Source organism: Tachypleus tridentatus, chromosome 9 (genome assembly GCF_004210375.1).
Source record: "Tachypleus tridentatus isolate NWPU-2018 chromosome 9, ASM421037v1, whole genome shotgun sequence".
Classification (NCBI taxonomy): domain Eukaryota; kingdom Metazoa; phylum Arthropoda; class Merostomata; order Xiphosura; family Limulidae; genus Tachypleus; species Tachypleus tridentatus.
In genome coordinates, this window is record NC_134833.1 from 144226651 (window position 1) to 144241168 (window position 14518).

Sequence of the window (14518 nt, forward strand, 5' to 3'; positions counted from 1 at the left end):
TGCTATATTTGAGAATTTTTAACAAATTAAACAAAAAATGGAACAAGAAAATAGGAATAGTCTACTTTTCCTAGATAGTGCAACTTGTCACCCAAAGGTTCAACTCTCAAATGTTTGTTTAGTTTTCCTACCTCCATGTACAACATCAGTTCTACAGCCACTAGATAATGGAATTATACAGTGTATAAAATTAAAATACAGAAAATTGATGCTTCAGCACATTATTGCAAACATGGACGACTGTAAGAGAGCATCTGAAACGACCATGAAAGTTGACGTGTTAGATGCAATTGCATTTTAAAGTCATTCATTCAAAAGCGTAAAAGATGAATGCATAATAAAGTGCTTTCAAAACTGTGGATTTATTCTTGATAATGACAGAGATTGTGGAGAAGTTGTTTGTTATGATGATCCTAGTGAAATCCTAACTGTGATTGCGAAGATTGATGCAGATGATTCTGTGAACGTGGAAAGTTTTGTGAACGTTGACAAGAATGTTTTAACAGAAACTGGTGGAATTGATTTAAAATCTATTATAGAATCGCAAGATGGTAACAGTGTGAGAGATTCAGAAGATGAACAAAATAGAAAAGATAGTGAGGAAATAGAAATTCATACTTCATCGCAAGTGTTAAGTTATATTAACACTACCAAATTGTATGCCAAAGTAGCGTGTTTGTGTGTTTTTCTCATTGCAAAGCCACATCGGGCTATCTCCTGAATCCACCGAGGGGAATCGAACCCCGACTTTAGCGTTTTAGATCCATAGACTTACCGCTGTACCAGCGGGTGACATGCAAAAATGAAGAGGGAAAATGAACTTCTTGAAAAGGTCGCAGAATTGGTATTCTCTTTTGACTGCATGAAAAAACCCTTTACAAAAACGAAACAGTTGAAATTGGACACTTTCTTCAAATAAACTTAAGATTTTGTGTACTCATGTATATTTTGATTGTCTATTTTTGTTCTTATTCTAATAAATATAGCATAAACAGTGTAATAACTTTATTCACAAAAGTCTTACTTCCTTTGACTCAAGCAAGTATAGCGTTCTGCTCAAAAATTATATATGATTAACGAAATGCATGTTCACTTCGTCTCGGCTGGAAAACCTGCTTAAGCCGGAAATTTTACTCGACTTCGTTCGATTCCGTCTTAGACAGGTCTTAGTGTATTGTAGTAAGAGTGTATATGTAAGGGACCATTTCTAAAATTTGGAAAGAAGTGAACATAATAAATCATAGACTCATCCGAGACAAATTGTTATCCGTAAAATGTTGTACATATATATTTTTTCGTTCATTACTTTCGCTCAAGTGTACAAAAGGTTCATCAGTGAACAGTCCCCCCGAATTTTGAATGGATAGCCCAGAATGAAGGTAAAAGTATTAATTAACAAATCACAGAAGGTTATTCTATTTTTGCCTATCAAGTTTTCCTTCAATTCACTACACAATACAAAACATTGACTTATAAAATATCGTTCTATTGTACTGTTGATTTTATTTTTGAAAGCTTTTCTAATTAAAAAATAAGAGAGAAAATTGAAACTGAAATTGATTGGTTTTCAAGAATTTTTTTTTTAGTTATTTAAATAATGGCCTTATTCCATCACTATTATGTGAAAATTATTTTCCTAAAATTATGTTGACGTAATCTTTGTAAACTGCACGTATTAATTTATTGAAACAACCCCTCGAAGTTTATTCCTGTACGTTGTGAAGGGGTCTCCTTAGGAAGGTTCTCTCTGCACAGTTTACCTCCCTGGGAACTAAAAACCCACTCACGTGTTCGTCTTGCAAGGCGGCTCACGTAAAGGAGAACATCCTGATGAATGAATGGGGTCATTGGCACTGGAACACATCACCTTGGCATTGAATCCCTATAGACTGGTGGCTTCCAAAGGTCATTTGATTAATACCGGTGTCAGTGTTGGACGTTTTCGATCACAACGTTGACTGGTGCTTGTGTTTATGTATATTGCCCACGAAACTCTAACATAACACACTGTCTTTATTTGTCCGTTTAGTGTGTCCCCTTGTAAGGTACTCCACGGTGGGTGGAGTCGGTGGATTTTCTTCTTATTATGTATAATCTCAAATAATAATAAACTGAAAATGTCTTCTTTTTTTATTCATAGAAATTATGGAGACTTGTTAGCTCTCCTGAGTATGTAAAAAAGCTACAGTATGGGGACATCTTGGTTGAAACATCTTCTTTTATTCATAGAAATTATGGAGACTTGTTAGCTCTCCTGAGTATGTAAAAGAGCTACAGTATGGGGACATTTTGATTGAAACATCTTTTTTTATTCATAGAAATTATGGAGACTTGTTAGCTCTCCTGAGTATGTAAAAAAGCTACAGTATGAGGACATCTTGATTGAAACATCTTTTTTTATTCATAGAAATTATGGAGACTTGTTAGCTCTCCTGAGTATGTAAAAAGCTACAGTATGGGGACATCTTGATTGAAACATCTCAACACACATAGCAAACTTCTCTAAGCATCAAAGTATTTTGAGGATATGCCTATTGAGGTTACTCCTTAAGCTGTTTTGAATTCCTCAAAAACACTGATTGTAGGGAGGGATTTACTTAGCATTCTCGAGTCAGAAATTCTTGTTGGTTTCTTCAGCCAAATGGTTTTAGCTGTGTACTGTATCCCTAGTTGTAAAGAGGGAATAATGCAGTCTTTCCATTTATATTACCGTGTCCGCTTACTATTGTTAAGGCAGGTTAACTTCACACTACGATATAACCATATGTTTCTAATCCTTGAAAACAAAAAGGATATCTGCCCAATTTTATTATTTCTAATAAAAATAGCCATTTTTATACAATGAAACTGTAGATGTTTGCATTAGCATTCAGATGACCTTAAGGTTTTCACTTATTCTTATCGTCTCTTGTATCTCTCCTTACAGGACATCTGCTAATGCTGTTACCTTGAAATATATTTCCTTGTAGAAGAATTACAAGTTGTGTGATGGACGGGTTTATGTGGGTGTGACATTACAGGTTGACCAGCGAACACCTATCATGCTTATGCCACTGATAACTGTTGCTCTTCATATCTCCATGGGTTGTATTTCCACAATATGTTCTCCTTACCAGTCGCCAAGAGGTAATTAAGATAAAGCCAACCTTGATGATCTTATTGAATAGTTTCTATATTGGCCACATTCCTCTCTGAGACGTTGCTGATACTGATGGGTGTGGTAGTTTTGAGGAGCATGTGTTTTCACAGAACAGCCATTCTCTCTTCAATAATGGTTCAGTTACTTTTTCAGCTACCTAGTATTTTACTGTTAGTGACATTCCAGACATTTTCAGACATTCCACTCTTAACAACAAAACTGATTTTTAGAAGTCTTGCGCTCACGAAAGACAGAAGGAGTATTGGATTAGATTCACTGCCACATTTTTTCTATCATCAGTTCCAAAGTCGTCTGGGACAAGATTTGGAGGGTCAGTGGGAAGTATGTTTCCCATTCACTTTCGATTTTCCTCTCAAATGGCCAGGAAGTTACTTGTATACAAGATATAGCTTATACCATTAGAGAGTGTGTTTTACACCTTTTAAAGCACTACTGTATCTTCCCCTATCCTCTTTGCCATCACGTTATGGGCTGTTAGACCACCACTTTCTTTCGAAGATAGTCCTTATATTTATAATCGGCAATTTATGTGGTGAAACTTCTAATGGCTATGCATCTGTCTGGCGGTACGCCAGGCAAATCTAATGATATTCATTAAAACATGTTGTACCATCTGTTTCCTGCTCTTCTTCTGATAGTTTTAAAGTAAATTTGGCAATAGGCGTCTGTGCTTTACCCACCACGAGTATCGAAATCTGGTTTTTAGCGGTGTGGGTCTGCAGACATACCTCTGTGCCATTGGGTGACACTTATTTGGGAGTGGATAGATGTTCCATTCTCAAAATCCATCATATTCTCAAATGATCAAAGTTGTACCATCTGTCCAAGGTTTATCGTTGAGCTATGGGCTGCGCCGTTACTATGGTGGGCCTTTAGCATCTTTTGGTGCTTCAGCTCTGCATGGAGGCTTTTCACATTTCGATAATCCAGAGTTTGTATGCTGAGTCCTGAGAACTTCCTTTTCACATCAGACATTTACAACTTTCCTTGCTATGTAATATAAAACTTTTATACTTATCATGATGTCTCACCTGGAGTTGTGTCTTTAATCCTTGGCGAACTGTGCTTTTTGGGAATAGTTAGTCTACTATTTCTTCTTTTTACCTTCATATCCAGGGATTGAGTCTAATTATCAGTTAATTCCAACATGGCTCATTACCATCCTTACTTGTGACCTTTATTTATGTCATCTGAGGAGGACGGATACTCTTGACAGGAATTATAATCTTTATTTCCGAACATCTACCAAGCAATTCTTCCATATTCATTTCAACAGATGATTAAAATCGGGTGTCTTTTTCAGTTCCACCATAGTTTGCTGTGGTTCATAGAAATCTAGTAAATTCTTTGATTCCTGTAACAGTATTTGCGGGTCGATTCTAATAAAGTCTTGAAAGTACGTGTTTAGCTTAAACCTAAAGAGGAATAATTAAATCGGTATATACTTATCGCGTCAATCAAAGAACATTAGAGTACCTCAAATTAATTTTATGGTGTTATTCACCCACATTTTACACTTTGCCTCATCAAACCACCAACTATGTAGTTCTTGAAACTTATGAAAAAATAATCCGGTAAATGTTTGTTTTTTCTAAAATAAGTGTCCTTTTATTGAATGACAACGTAATGCCCAGCATAGCCTACGTTTCTGCATTGTAAATATAGAAGTTTCTGTCTGTCTGTCTGTCTGCACACCTAATTTAAAGGCCAGTGCCAACCTGAAATTATTGATTGAATAAATCCTCAAATTAAACAGTATTCTCCAGCCCACAGTAGCACAAAAACTTCATTTAAATTGCACGTTATTGAATGTGTATCATAATAATGAATTTTCTCCCAGTTCTTGTAGGTTTTCTTTTTCTAACTTTCCCTGACTCACTTTCCATGAGTTTTTATCGTTGTTTTTTTTCCCCCTTAGTTTTAATTATTGTTAAAAATGGAATAACTTAAAGCTGATTAAGATTATGCAACCTTCATTTGGAACAAATTGTTTGACATGACTTTGCGTAAACTCTCCTAGAAGATGGCTGTCCTATATACAGCATCAATAAACTTGCATTTACGTAATGTTGGCTACAATATAACACCTACCGTCAATCATCACGGCGATCACTGATATAATACTTGAAACTAAACTTGGCACAATCTTTTAAACTGTGGCTTAAAGATTTCTGTTTATGGAAACAGTCCAAATGTTTGCCTGCATGGCCAAACTCGATCATGCAGTAATTAAAAAAGTATCCCATGATCCTGTTAGTAGCATCATATCTAAAATGACAGAAATCTTTTAACTAAACAAATGATACTGACATATCATACAGTTGAAAAATTTTAATAATCACGATGGTACATTTCTCATGTCTGCCATATCAACATGCAATTATCTACATTTGTCAACGGATATAAAGCAATTACTTGCTAGGTCGTCAAATAAACTTAGAAACCACTTTAAACATTGTATGATGATGTGTTTAGCTATATTACCAGGTGTTATTATAACACTCACAGCCAGTATTATTGTAGTCTGACAGACAAATGTTAATAATAAAAAAGGAATAAATAGGAGATTTCTACAATGATCCACTGTCGTAATTCATGTTAACATTTTATACCAACTCCAATACAAATATTCAAACTTACCGAAACTCTGGTTCCAATGTAAATGGCTATACTTATTTAGGCTTACCAAATGAATAACGAACTTTGGGGTACTTTAAAATAATGTTACGGTGTTATTCACCCATTTTTTACATTTTGCCTCATCAAACCACCAACTTTTTAGTTCTTGAAATTCATGAAAAAAACGTCTTTCACTTGGTTCAGTATAGAGCTTTTCACACAAGTCACAAAACCAATTAAAGGACAAGAATTCAACGTCGAACAGTTTCCTCCACTCGTGATAGCTGTGGATTAGTTTCTTACTTTTTGAGACGGTAAGTAAGTAGTTTGCTAGGTTACTTGGAGAAGAAAAATTCAGAGCATCGATGTATGAGTTTGGAGGTAAAAACGAACTGTAATTCGCACCACCAAACACCACAGGTATCAGACCTACGTTTAAAGCCATAAACAATTTCTCCGTAGCATAATCCTTGCAGATTGAGTTTTCAAACGACAAATAAAACTTGTATCTCTGTGCTAACCTTTCGTAACACTCTTCCCGAGGAATTATTGGGTAACACCTGTTTCCATAACACTTTCCGTACACGTCGACTGATATAAACCGTTTTAGCTGTTCAACAAACTTCTCTCTATTAGAAGTTGTGTTACAATTACTCACTAGCCACACAATCAAGTTATTATTTGAAATATTCTGGTCATCCCGAGTATTCTGACCACTAATGACTCCAGTCATATTCTTGGGGATGAGTTTTCCATACGGAACAAAAACATCAGAATCAGTACGGTAGGTTATCGTCCAATTAATATTATCTCCTAAAGCCCTGAGAACTGCGGCAGATGTGTGAAGGGGAGACTCCAAATTAAACAGAGCCCATCGCTGAAAGGGTAGATGAGTGGATGGGAGATCATGTACATTGATATCTCTCCAGTGAAAAACCACAAGATCACTATAAGTAAAATGGTTTCGGTCTCTGGTTATTTTACACTGACTGAAGGAACAGTTCATATTTTTTAATGAAATCCTTTCCCATTCTTGGCTGCTGAAGTATGGTGTCCACAATAAGATCACTTTCATGAAACTTAGTTGTGGAGGTTTCGGACGTGGTTTATAAATATCTGTGGGCAATTGTAAATTAGTGGAACTTAACAAAACAAAGATATTTTTGCTACTGGGAATCCATTCTAAATTCGATAGAAAAACACTAAACACTAACAGAGATAACAGAACAAGAAAACTACATATTTTTACATTCTTCATTTTTCGTTAAGTTAGGAACAAAATAAAACGTGAGAGTTCAGCTATCTGTTTAACCCGATTGGTTTGTCCAGATCTAGAACATATATTAGTGGTTTAGATGATAAGCGATAAAATCCACGAACTTTAGTCTAGAGGTGTGATAAAATGATGTGTTTGCCTATAAAACACTTGAACTTTAGTTTGGGAGAGAACATTTAGAAAACCTTTCTTATGAATGATTAAGGCCATTGAGAATTTTATCTTTCACAAAGTTTGCTTTTGGATTTTGCGCAAAGCTACACTAGGACTATCTTTGCTAGCCGTTCCTGATTTAGTAGTGTAGGGCTAGAGGGAAGGCAGCTAGTCATTGCCACCTCCCGCCAACTCTTGGGCTGCTCTTTTGTCAACGAATAGTGGGATTAACCGTCACATTATAACACCTCCATGACTGAAAGGGCGAGCATGTTTGGTGTGATAAACAAAAAATATCATCATCAATATCATTCAATGGATGACAATAACATATCTATATTAATATGACTTGGATGTGGAGTTGAGAATCGCTTATTGTACTTGGTTCCTAAGAAGCGTACATATTGTATCAGTCATCATCTAGATTCTAGAAAGCCAATTTTATAAAATTACTGCTGTGATCACAATAAAGATGAAGGAAAGCAAAATCAAGAGAATAACAATGAGCTTAAGATTGTTGGAAAAATAAGATTTTTTTTCAATGATATAATTGAAAGTAAAATGCTGGTGTGGTTCTGTTAGTTTGTTTGTTTAGAGAAACAAGAATTATACAGACACTTTTCAATGCAGTGCATACTTAAATATTTCTGTTGGTAAGGCAGAAGAATTATTGTAAATATTAAAGTTTACTACAAGAAAAATACATCCATGGCAATTGACACTGCCAATTTCAAATACTGGTTATAATATTCAAATTTTACTGACAGTTTTCTACGCTTCTAGGATGTTCATCACATGACCATAACCAGTATTCACCTTATTTGATGGTGTGTGTCTCTCAGTGCTCGTGATGTCTCTCGCGTATTGATCCGATCTTGACAAGGAACGAAATGACCATTATCTGCTGGTTACAAATCAGGTGCAGGTTTATTTTTACAACTGGCAAACATTGGGGTACCTATTTTGTCATTTAGCACTAAAATCGAGCAAAGAAAGATATTTTCAAACATGTTTTAATGTTATATTTTTTAGGCACAACTAGCTGAAATTTTATGGTCGTTTGAAAAGTATAGTTTGGCTACGTTTTCTTGGAAACTGCACTCTTTTCCTGGCCGTTTTTATCTTTATTTTATTGTTCGTTGGTTTTTACTTCTGTCTTTAATGAAAATAAATTACTATAGATAGAAAGAAATGACAGTCTTTTTACTATTTTGTTGTTTTCTGAAATGAACAGAATTCATGATGAAACATTCGCTCGAACTTCCCCTTCAGCTGCTCCCCTTTCTTATGTTTTCATGTTTCTTTTACTCTTATTTTTCTTTTTAAATTGGCTGATCTTGCTTTTTATTTTCTTCTCATCAAGGAAACTCTTTGATGGGGATCATCATCGGATGGCTTTTTCAGTTCCACCATAGTTTGCTGTGGTTCATTGTATACAATTTCATTTGAATTGGATTACATAGAAGCTAAGCAGTACACTGATTGTACTATATACACTGACTCTCTTAGCTCTCTGATGGCCCTGGAATTGCTTAACGTAAGCTTTCATCCTGTTCTCTTAACTGTTAAGAAACGATTGGCTCACTTCTCTTTGTCTTTAGTTTATATTATTTTTTGTGGAGTTCATTCCATGTTGATACTGATGAGGATGAGTATCTTGAAACCACAGCTAAGTACGTCATTGTCACAGGCCTAACCACAGCTAAGTACGTCATTGTCACAGGCCTACCCATCCCTTATGCAAACTATTATTACATTCATGTTGATACTGATGGGGATGAGTACCTTGAAACCACAGCTAAGTACGTCATTGTCACAGGCCTACCCATCCCTTATGCAAACTATTATTCTGCTATAAAGGCACCGCTTCCCTTCAATTACTAGTCAATTTGGAATGAGCAATTTCATAACAAGCCTTTTCCAGATGAAACCCACTATTGTTGTTTGGACGCCCAGCTGTTATAATGAAAGGAGGGATGAAGTTGTCTCATCTTGGTCTCTGTTTCGTGAAAGACCAGCCAGTTTGTGGTTTTTATGACGCTCAACTTATAAGTGCCCAAATACTGCTTTCATGCCATCAATTAGATTGCAAGCAGTGACACTACTTTCGACATATTTGTTTTTGGGTGTGCCTTCAACATTGCATAATGTCATTGGGGATTGTTACTCTCCAGACTGATTGTGTTTTCACTTTTTGGAGGCCACTGGCTTTTTCATTATAATTTTATTTTGCTGCTCACTGTTTAGCTTTCAACTTAGTTTTATTTTTACAGTTTGTTTGTTTGTTTGTTTTTGAATTTCGCACAAAGCTACTCGAGGGCTATCTGTGCTAGCCGTCCCTAATTTAGCAGTGTAAGACTAGAGGGAAGGCAGCTAGTCATCACCACCCACCGCCAACTCTTGGGCTACTTTTTTACCAACGAATAGTGGGATTGACCGTCACATTATAACGCCCCCACGGCTGGGAGGGTGAGCATGTTTGGCGCGACAGGGATGCGAACCCGCGACCGTCAGATTATGAGTCGCACGCCTTAACACGCTTGGCCATGCCGGGCCTATTTTTACAGAGATTTATTCAGTTTTGAGTACTTAACAGTTACTTGGTGCAACAGCTGTGTTGATTTTTGCCAGTAAATTCCAACCAACTTTTTATTAATGTTTTATTTTTATTCCTCTTAGGACAGTAATCTTGACACAACTGTCAGTGAAAGGTGATGTAAATGTGGGATGTTATGGGTTTGAGCACCCACATTTTGTTCTGATATCTTTTTTTATTTTTTCTTATTTTATTTTTTTACATTGAATTTATCTTTACATGTAATTCTGAGTACAGAAGTTAAAACTCACAGCCAGTTTGTCCTCCACTACATAGGTCCCACTTCCACATTGACATCACAAATCAGGACACATCTTGTTCCCTACATTACAGCTCGTGTTCTAGTGATTTTGTTTTGCAGCATGTTGGTTAAGACATTGTATTATGAACACATTTCATTTAATGGTAGGCTCGGTCTTTCTGTTTATAATACATTCCTTTGTTTTTAAGGTAAATAATTACCTGTGTGGATAACGTTTGTTTACCTCATATTCATACAGGTAAGCTTTTAAAAATATTTCATACAGGTGTTCTAAAATCAATTAATGTCCACGAAAATATGATATGAATGGTAATAAACTTATATTACTCCTTACTTTTATAAATATTACTACAGTAGTCCTTCCATGGAGCTTATGCATAGTGAGCAACACTCCCATGGAATAATGGTCATACCCAAGGTGTGTACAACTTAATATGAGTCTATTTTATCTTTTGTGTAAAAGTGTATTGATCACTGGCGTAGGTAATCTAGAAACGTTGGATAACATATTACAAATCTGGTCTGACTTAATGCATTATAGAATCGATTTTCCTGCCTGAGACAATCCTATGTTTTGTAGAAGAGATTTAATTGTTGGTCTTATTCCAGTAGTTAATTTTATTTCAATAGCACTGAATCTAGTTACACAAAAAATGCACGTGTTAAATGAAAACACAGAACACTGCTTCTTCGTGTGTCTTTTTTCTTATTATTTTGGTTTACAATAGAATTCGCGATTTTCCTTCTTTTCTTTCTTCAAGTCCATATAAACACTATTGTTATTGCGATACTTCTTCATTGTTAGTATCAATGAACTTGAATATCCTATCCTTAAAAACTGAACAACATGGTAAATAAAGTAGAAATATAACAAAACTATAATTTTTGTATATATAAATTACATATTATAATCATAGAAATCTAGTAAATTCCTCGATTTCAGTAACAGTATTTGCGGGTCGATTCTAATAAAGTCTTGAAAGTACGTGTTTAGCTTAAACCTAAAGAGGAATAAATAAATCGGTATATACTTATAGCGTCAATCAAAGAACATTAGGGTACTTCAAATTAATTTTATGGTGTTATTCACCCACTTTTTACACTTTGCCTCATCAAACCACCAACTATGTAGTTCTTGAAACTTATGAAAAAAACGTCTTTCACTAGGTTCAGTATAGAGCTTTTCACACAAGTCACAAAACCAATGAAAAGATATTGATTCAACGTCGAACAGTTTCCTCCACTCGTGATAGCTGTGGATTAGTTGCTTACTTTTTGAGACGGTTAGTAAGTAGTTTGCTAGGTTACTTGGAGAAGAAAAATTCAGAGCATCGATGTATGAGTTTGGAGGTAAAAACGAACTGTAATTCGCACCACCAAACACCACAGGTATCAGACCCACGTTTAAAGCCATAAACAATTTCTCCGTAGCATAATCCTTGCAGATTGAGTTTTCAAACGACAAATAAAACTTGTATCTCTGTGCTAACCTTTTGTAACACTTTTCCCGAGGAATTATTGGGTAACACCTGTTTCCATAACACTTTCCGTACACGTCGACTGATATAAACCGTTTTAGCTGTTCAACAAACTTCTCTCTATTAGATGTGGTTTTACAATTACTCACTAGCCACACAACCAAGTTATTATTTGAAATATTCTGGTCATCCCGAGTATTCTGACCACTAATGACTCCAGTCATATTCTTGGGGATGAGTTTTCCATACGGAACAAAAACATCAGAATCAGTACGGTAGGTTATCGTCCAATTAATATTATCTCCTAAAGCCCTGAGAACTGCGGCAGATGTGTGAAGGGGAGACTCCAAATTAAACAGAGCCCATCGCTGAAAGGGTAGATGAGTGGATGGGAGATCATGTACATTGATATCTCTCCAGTGAAAAACCACAAGATCACTATAAGTAAAATGGTTTCGGTCTCTGGTTATTTTACACTGACTGAACGAACACTTCATATTTTTTAATGAAATCCTTTCCCATTCTTGGCTGCTGAAGTATGGTGTCCACAATAAGATCACTTTCTCAGGTTTCGTTGTTAAAAACTTTATAGATATATTCGTATCATTGGAACTGATCGAATGAAAGAAATGTTTGTTTAAATATGTCCATTTTGAACTGAACAACAAACTGCTTAGTGTTAATAGAAATAGAAAAAAGACTAAGCCTAGAACAACTGTAACACGCATGTCTTGTTCAGTGATGTAATACAGCACTAGGGAGAACATATACACTGTTACGCAGCTCATATCGAACTCGTGCCCTGCGTGAAACATGTTCTTTATCAAAACAGCTGAATGTATTTACGTGTAGTGTTTCGATTAGGTTAATGATAAATATCGAGCAACAAGTTGTATAAAAACAATTAAATCACTCTTCCAATTGAGTATAGAAGAAAATATTCTTTGTTATAGGTCGTACAACAGTGTGTAAATATTTTGATTTTGAGAAATACCTATCACATGTTTTGCTATGTAATGATCAATTTTGACGAGTTATTGTTAATATTCTAACGTTTTGTGAAAGTAAATAATTCATTGTTATAAATATTAATTTACTGTTCTTAATGTGAACTAATTCTGCTTACGGACGTCTGTTTGTTTTGTTTTATTGAATTTCGCACAAAGCTACTCGAGGGCTGTCTGTACTAGCCGTCACTACTTTCGCAGGGTAAGACTAGAGGGAAGGCAGCTAGTCATCACCACCCACCGCCAACTCTTGGGCTACTCTTTTACCAACGAATAGTGGGATTGATCGTCACATTATAACGCCCTCACAGCTGAAAGGGCGAGCATGTTTGGCGCGACGGGGATGCGAACCCGCGACCCTTAGATTACGAGTCGCACGCCTTAACACGCTTGGTCATGCCGGGCCTACGAACGTCTGTCTTTAAAGTTAGAAATGAATACTAAAATGATGTCTTATGAAAGTTTTATATATCTTATTAATGCTCTCGTAATCACATTATGACCATATGATAGTTTTAGATTTGATCATTGTTTATGATGGTGCATATATGGTTGGTAAACAATGAATTTTGTTTTTAATGTCACTAAGATAATGGGTGAGTCCTTATACAATGTACATGTACTGGCACATGTGGTGGCAGCTGCACGAAGTAAACAGTACATTCCTTTCTTGTTGTAGTACAACTACTTCTATTTGTTTAAATTAGTTGATTTTATCAACACATTTATATTAGAGTGTTGATAAAACGACGGCTTTCAATGTACCAGTTTCTGTACGGTTTTACAAAATATTAAAATTGTTATTATTATCTTTGAAAGTAAAAAAAATTCATATGGCTGTATAATCTGCTTCAAGATAAAATAATTGTTCAATGTTTTGCCTCCACCATTGTCTGCTTTACGCCACATGAGTAGTTTTATAAATATTCATTATATTTTATTATTGAACTTCTGTGATATAGTGTGAAAAGGCCCGGCATGGCCAGGTGGTTGGGCGCTCGACTCATAATCTTAGAGTAGCGGGTTCGAATCCCTGTCGCTGTAAGATGCTCGTCCTTTTAGCCGTGGTGACGTTATAATGTAACGGTAAATCCCAATATCAGCAGATAAAAGAATAGCCCAAAAGTTGGGTGGTGGGTGGTGATGATTAATTGCCTTCCTTATAGTTCTACACTACTAAATTAGGGACGGCTATCGTAGATAGCCCTTGTGTAACTTTGTGTGAAATTCTAAAGTATATACTGATATTTAGTATACATTGATATCCAGTATTCACTGATGTCTACTTTATACTGATACCCATTATACACAGATATCTTGTACATACTGATCTATAGTATACATTGATATCAATTATACAGTGATATCTAGCATCTGTGATTTACTCATGGACTCTGCCTTACATTATTAAGGGATTTTGGCTTTGCAAGAAGGCTTTCCACACTTCTCCAGTCCAGAATCTGGACATTTAGTCCTATAAACGTACTTCACCTTAGACATTCCTTGTAATATGCTGCAAAACTTCTTTCCATATCACGACCTAACGTTCTGTTTCCATACCCTGGTGGACTTTATTTTTTGACAATCTACAATCGGCCTTCGTGTATAGGCAGGGTTGATTGAAATTGAGCTATTGTTGGATTTCATTGCTGAATCTAATGATGAACCCATTCTAATGCGGTTTGTAATCACCCCTACGGGTTACAGCATCAGTTACTCCTGATTGGAAGCTGAATCATTTTTCTGTCCCAGTTTGATGAATGATTTGCTGTGATAAGAGATTTCGTAAAGAATCATCTCTCCAGATTTTGTGATAACTGCTGAGTTATATGCTAGTTCTCTTGCCTTCGAGCATGTAGAAGCTAAGATCGTACATTAACTATACTATTTATACTGACTTGCTTAGTTCTTTGACAGCTATGGAATCACCAACATGAGTTCTCAACCTGCGATCTTGTACATACAGA

The 14518-nt window shown here is 35.7% G+C and overlaps 2 protein-coding genes across 2 annotated transcripts; both read right to left on the reverse strand.

The window, feature by feature from the left end:
* Positions 1–5476: 5476 nt before the first annotated feature.
* LOC143226575 (alpha-(1,3)-fucosyltransferase C-like) lies at positions 5477–7102 on the reverse strand. The gene has a single exon (XM_076457724.1). The coding sequence runs from the start codon at positions 7035–7037 to the stop codon at positions 5874–5876; it is 1164 nt and encodes a 387-aa protein (XP_076313839.1). The 5' UTR covers positions 7038–7102; the 3' UTR covers positions 5477–5873.
* Positions 7103–9940: 2838 nt separating this feature from the next.
* On the reverse strand, positions 9941–12335 carry LOC143226574 (4-galactosyl-N-acetylglucosaminide 3-alpha-L-fucosyltransferase FUT6-like). The gene has a single exon (XM_076457723.1). The coding sequence runs from the start codon at positions 12330–12332 to the stop codon at positions 11130–11132; it is 1203 nt and encodes a 400-aa protein (XP_076313838.1). The 5' UTR covers positions 12333–12335; the 3' UTR covers positions 9941–11129.
* Between the last annotated feature and the right edge of the window lie 2183 nt (positions 12336–14518).

Bases quoted from the DNA above. Each gene is read 5' to 3' on its own strand.
- LOC143226575 (XM_076457724.1), bottom strand. From the start codon at position 7,037: ATGAAGAATGTAAAAATATGTAGTTTTCTTGTTCTGTTATCTCTGTTA.
- LOC143226574 (XM_076457723.1), bottom strand. From the start codon at position 12,332: ATGAGCTGCGTAACAGTGTATATGTTCTCCCTAGTGCTGTATTACATC.